Raw genomic sequence first — 6,619 nt, forward strand, 5'->3', positions numbered from 1 at the left:
AGCTGTAATTAACTCATCAACCAGCACTATTAGTGTTTTGTGACTTTCTTTTTTATGTACAGTAATTTAACTTTTGAATTTTATGCGTCCATTTGTAAAAAAAAAAAACCCAAAACAAACAAAAAAGGAAAAAAAAAAAAAGAAAAAGTGAAACCATTCAGCCATTTGTTTTTTTTCTTTTCCGTGTGTCTGTGGCTCTTAACCCAGTTATGTCCTTGGTGTTTCTCGTCGAAACGGTTGGGTGTTTAGTGTCCCAGTTTGTCCTTACCTTATATGTTATTGTCTGGATAGTAAAAGGACACCATGGGACTAGAATCATGGAAGTTAATGGCCTTTAAATGTGTGTGTGTGTGTCTCAAAGATGTAAGCATACAGCAATACTGTATAGGTCTTGGTCTGTGGAAATAGCCACTGATTTTTCACCAGCCTGATCCACAGCATACGTGGTCATGAAGAACAGCTGGCTCAACTAGAGTCATATTCACTTTCTTTCACACTTCTTCTTCTTCTTCTTCTTCTTCAAACACCGTTTTGGTAGATTTGTAGATTTGTCTTCCTTACTTGGAAAATCTGTAGTGTAGTACAGTAAGTAGGCGCCCTGTCAAATAAGGCAATACTCCCAGCATTGTAGGCCTATAATGTAGTATATTTGGGGGAAAAAACTGTAACTTGAATGTTTCTGCAAAAAAAAAAAAAGTTCACTTGTTGCCTCCACTAGCTTTTTCTTTTCACCGTCTTCAACAACGTCATCTCTTTTTCTTGCTAATAATGTCTTTATTCTGTCCTTGATGGCCTCTTTGCAAAAATCTTCCATGAGGTAGTTTAACCTGAAGCTCTTGCACTCGGTTTCCCGTGAATTCTTGCAAAACAGTCTTCTTCCATTTTTAATCCTATTCTTGCAATTCAGTATCATGTAAGCACACACTTCCATTTAGAGGAAGATGGCACTGGGCAAAAGCATGGATGCATTTTTTTTTAATGTTAAAATTTTACTGTGCCCACATTAAGCAGTCCATTTAATTTCTAATAACTGATGGATTTGAATTTAAGTGGTTGTCTTTGTGAGAGCTTATCATGCAGTGTGGCATTGTGTTTTTCTATTGTTTTTTGTTTTCATTATAATTCAAATGCTTCCCTTGATTTATATGCTATCACGATCCCAAAAAGAAAGAAAAACAAGTGCTTTAAGCCAGTCCGCCTTGAAATGATACAGCATCATTGAAACAATTCCTACACAAACTAAAGAAAGCGGTTAATTCAAACTGTAAATTTAGTGTGACTTTATCATGCTTTCATTAGCATAGCACAACATATCATCATTTACACATTTATATTAAGAACATTTCTGAACCAGTCCGTCAGTCTGATTGCTGCCTCTGTTCCACATTAGTTTACATTGTGGATTTGCTCAGTTCTGCCCCTCACTTACTATAGTGTTATGTTGCACTCTGAACAAACCGATTGACAATCTTGCTGTTTTTTTACTGTTTACATTTTTTTTTTTTTGAAGGTGTTGAGCTTTCGAATGAAGGATTTGTTCTGTCCCATATCTGAAACTAACATGTTGAGCTGTGTATTTAAACCACACAGAAAACTGGAGGACACATTCTAACAAAATCCATAAATTTGCTTTGTATAATTTTGCTGTCAATTATAAATCAATTGAAGAGCTCGAAACTTTAAAAAAAATTTTTTATTTAATGTCTGAGAGGTAGAGGTCATGTACCACGCCTTAAAAACACATTTAATGGCAATCTGAGTGAACAAATTGTCAGTTTTATGTTTAAAAATCAGTCAGCTGGTGTCACTTTTGTTGATTTTTATATTTCTCCATTAACTTTGCTATTCCAAAAACTACTTTTTTTGTGCTTGATGAGCTCTGAGCAATGTATAGGTTAAATGCCAAATGTCTTATACTTACATTTTCATGCACTGCTTATCAAACATGGCACGAGAGACAGCTTCTCCAAAATATCTCAATAGTTACATTATAGAAGAAAAGAGGATTGGAAAATGTACCGTAGACAAACACAGTGGTAATCTTTAGTGGTTTTCCAGTTCCATACTTCCATACAAAGAGCTTAAATTGGTCATAATGTTGTGTTGTTTTGCCTTTTGGACATGAACGTGTAACCAAAGGCTTATATAGGGCACAACTGGAGAGTTTTGTGGCCGTCTGACTGCATGTGTTGTACTGTGTATCAAGTTATTATGCCTTTAGGACAGTTTTTGTTTGGTAATTCACCCTCTCTGCTGGTTTTGCACTTAGAGAAAACCACATGTGTCTAGATTAGTTGCTTAAAGAGTGTAACGGTCACTTTTCATGTAAAGCAATCCTGCTGTGCCTAATTTGATGCTCTGTGCTAGGCTTTACATGTGCAGTTCATCTTTCACTTCCCCTTTATCAGTGTCTCTTTCTTTTATTGCTCCCTCTTTTCTTTCTCCTTCTTGGTCTGTTCTAGTTATAATATTCAGAGGTATCAGTATGGTAGCAATCTCAGTTCTTAATGGGCCGCTGATGTTAGGATCATGTGCCCTAATGTGAAACAAGGGGGCAGAAAAGAAAACAAAAACATTAGTTTCATTTGTCTGTTTGATTTTGTACATATTGCACCTGCTCAGTTCCACATGTCATTAAATAAAACTGCAATACTGGCATAAAAATGAGATTTATTTCCCTTGTATATTCATTTTGCACTATACTGCAACTTCTTAAAATACCCTGAACAGGCTAAAACAGATTAAATGACATTTTTTAATAATGTTATGCCTCATTTTTTTAGGTTGCTGTACTGCATCGGAAAGAATTTCTCAATTTGTCAGTGTGTCCAAATATTTTTATTGGGTCACTCTGCGTTTTATGTTTTATTTTGCAGAATTATTTTATTCATAATGGCTGATAGATGAGATAAAGCAAGCCTGATCTCATTTATCTTGTAGCTTGGGTTGAACTTGCAAATTTGCCAGTTTTTTTCCCTTACTTAAAGGGATAGTTTTTCTGTCATCATTTACTCAAGTCAAAAAGAAGATATTTTTAAAGAATGTTTCAGCTGTTTTTGTCCATATTATGAAAGTCAATTTAACTTTGTATAGACAAAAATTACTGAGACATTTCAAAATATCGTCTTTTATGTTCCACAGGAGAAAGCAAGTCTAATTGATTAATTGATCATGAAGAAAATGACAATTTTCATCGCGTTAATCGTTGACTAGGTGCGTCCACAATATGCTGCTGATGTTAACCGTATCTTACAGGAGCATCCAGTTAGCTTTTTTTATTAATGGCTTTCAAAATTTGTGTAAAAAAAAATAAAGCATGCATAACTTCCTACATGTTGTCTGATAAAAACAAATACAACTATAAAAAAGGTCACTTTTAATGTATGCACTTCACAATACAGTGAAAAACAAAAAACAAAAAAAAACCTTTTTGGTTCGACCCTCAGGTTGCATTTCATACAAAGCACTCCTAAAATATTCATGTATTAGATGATATGTGGACTGGCGTACATGCATCTCCTCAGGGTTTTGAAACTTTTCTTTAAAGGGGTCATATGATGCTGCTAAAAATAACATTATTTTAGATATTTATTTTTGGGGGTGGTTAAATCCCTTGGTATAGACATTAGACAGTTGATTAAGACTTTACACATTTTAATGTGTCCATGTCAGTGTAACATAAAGTCAGTGTCAGGGAGCGTATGAATATGTGCGTCATCTCAACAGCACTGTAACACCCTATTATTTTAGGAGTATGCTGTTAAATTTTGAAATAATTGTTCATCTCAATGAGAGGGAAATAAAAATTTGAGTTTGGCATACACAAATATTACAAACAAATATAATAGTCAATGACAACATATCCTGGTGAAAATAGCCCAGATGTCAGAAGCAGCCTTGAGTAGGTTCTTTAAGTGCACAACAGGTGTGAAAAGTCTCATGCAATGATAAGGACAGACTCTAAACAGTACGGCTGGACTAACATAAGATAAAGACGTCACTGTGTACTTTCCTAGAAGAAAGCGCTTAAAGCTACACATCAACATATGGACATCACGCAGGTACCAGTTGGTACACTTTGTACACAGTTTACACATTTTTGCATGTTTTTGTGGTATTGGCAAAGAATCCAAAGAGGTTTTAAGTGTATGTGTCATACATCTATCAAACAGAATTATATCTGTGTAGTTATTACAGAAGCAGATATGAACAAAATATCAAATATATAGGTCAGCGTACACTCCAAAACTGATCTCAGATGTCAGATATTTACACAATATTTCCGTTTTTACTGTGTTCTTGATTAAATAAATGCAGCCTTAGTGAGCAGAAGAGACTTCTTTTAAAAACATCTACTCAACCTCAACCAATCTTTTGAATGGTAGTGTAGTTAAAAGCAATATTAGAATGTTCTCAAACAGATCTGGACGAATGCTTGGACAGTAACACACACAAAAATAAGGGAAAATGCAAGAAAATCAAATGAATTCCGATCTCTCTTAAGCTGCTGCTTTAAATTTTTAAGAACAAGCGTTTAAGATTAAATGCGTCAAGCGCGGGGCCTGGTGCGACCGCACCAGTGGCACCCCCCTAAGGACGGCCCTGTTTACAGTATAGGTGAGCCAGAAAATTAGAGAGCCAAAAGGACAAAACTTATGACTTATAAAGTCTTTGTAACTCATAACTGTAATGAGGACTGGAGGGCACAGTCTTGCTCCATTTGGTGCTGCTGTTTATTTAACAGTGACGTACTAAAATTAAGCACAGCATTTCAGTGCTATTGGCAGCCATTGTCTGCATGCTTGTGCTCTATTTTATCATCAGTACAACAAGACTCTCTTCCGTTAGCAGCCATTTTTACTAAACATTGCAAAGCTTTGAATGATTTTGACACTGATATCATATTTTTCTTTACATTTTACTCAAGATAAGCTTCTTGTTGGGCTCCTATACTGAACATTTCAGGGTTTAACGAGTGTCAACTATGCTTGTGCTGAGCCACGGATACTGGTGTCAGTTAGCCTTGTAAGTGTTCCTGAGCTTTGTGTTTTACCGTCAGCCTGTCTGGTCACACCGGTTCCTCCGAACAGCGTTCCCAGCCCTCCAGCTCCTCTGGCACTACGTTGGGTGCTGCTCCTGCTCACTTCCTCGAAATCAGCCCTACAGCAGCTGAACGTCGCCAGCACACCCTGTCTGAAGCGTTTGTTCATAAAACAGTAGACTATGGGGTTGACGCAGGCCGAGGTGTAGGACAGCAAGTGGATGAAGGATATCGGCGCTCCTGAGAGGACACGATCGGCTGAACGTCTGTTAAAGGCTCTCCAGGCATTAACAACGAAGATCGGCGTCCAGCAGAGGAAAAACAGCCCCACGATCACCAGCAGCATGCGAATGACCCGTTTCTTGGCCTTGAGGTTTGCTGTAGTGCTGTTGCTGCAAACCCTTCTCAGTTTGGATTTTGGATTGACGAAGCCGGGCGTCACGGGATCGGGGCGCTTTCTCTTGAAGGGTTGGAGGTAGCAGCCATTACCATTTTTCAGATTGGAAGTGCAGTATTCTTTCTCTAGTGAGCAAAGTGAGAATGAAACCGTAATTATGTGTAATACTAAAGCAGTTTTCAATTATCTCTGATATTAGCATACGAAACAAAAGAATTATACTGTAATCTGTAAACACATTCTACATCTAAATGATAAAATGATGATTAAATTGGTTTTTATATGTATTTATACATGGTATAACAATTAAATGTGTTTGTTATATAAAGAAAACAATGATAAAGTTGAGTGATTCACTTTACACCATTCGCTACAGAATTGCTTTCTGCTCATTGATCTCTATATATAGATTATATGATATTATCTATATTATAGATAAGTGTATCAATTTCAACGTCACAACTCGGTAACTTGTGTATCATTGAATTTCGAGTTTCCCACTAAATATGACTCTGCTTGTTCTTTCATGTGCTTGGAAACTTGTAATTGCGATATTTCCAACTCCACTTGAAGGGCACATTAGTCTTCTGGGTTGTCCTACAAATTGACATCATGACTAAACAGCTTTATTTAAAAGGCTTTTATACAATGAACCCACATCTGAATGATATTTTCCCCATACCTCTGTTTGACTTCCTGTTAGCCATTTCAAATTTGATTCCCCTGTAGAGTTCGAGTGAGGTGAGGCCATAAGCCGTCATCATTATGATGCCAGGCACGAGAAAGAGTATCAGCAACAGGAAAACATACCTAAAAAGAAAGAAAAACACAGAAGTCAGAACTGGGTTGACAGTAAGACCTGGCCGGTTCTTTTCTTTAAGACTGGTCATAACTATTCAAAGTCAGTTAAATAAAAACGTAGATTGGTCTCATTTGAATCTGAAAATAGGACTAACTAACAGATTAATTCATAAGACACCATTTTAACATAGAGGTTAAAGGGTTAGTTCACCCAAAAATGAGTCCATAAATTACTCACCCTCAAGTCATCCTAGGTGTATATGACTTTCTTCTTTCAGACGAATCCAGTCGGAGTTATATTAAAAATTGTCTTTGATATTTCAAGCTGTTTAATGCCACTCAGCGGGTGTTGCATGCATCAGTCCAAAAGAAGTTAAATA

General features: G+C 36.6%; 1 protein-coding gene across 1 annotated transcript in view; it reads right to left on the reverse strand.

The window, feature by feature from the left end:
* Nucleotides 1-4,331: 4,331 nt before the first annotated feature.
* Nucleotides 4,332-6,619, reverse strand: part of LOC107757906 (cholecystokinin receptor type A-like) — an 8,972-nt gene continuing 6,684 nt past the window's right edge. Inside the window, exons 4-5 of the mRNA XM_016575512.1 lie at nt 6,121-6,248; nt 4,332-5,563 (exon numbers count right to left, since the gene is read on the reverse strand). Coding sequence (XP_016430998.1) covers nt 4,983-5,563; nt 6,121-6,248 — 709 coding nt within the window. The 3' untranslated portion in view covers nt 4,332-4,982. The remainder of the gene's footprint in view (nt 5,564-6,120; nt 6,249-6,619) is intronic.

Source organism: Sinocyclocheilus rhinocerous, unplaced genomic scaffold, assembly GCF_001515625.1.
Source record: "Sinocyclocheilus rhinocerous isolate Xijiao unplaced genomic scaffold, SAMN03320098_v1.1 scaffold1555, whole genome shotgun sequence".
NCBI lineage: Eukaryota > Metazoa > Chordata > Actinopteri > Cypriniformes > Cyprinidae > Sinocyclocheilus > Sinocyclocheilus rhinocerous.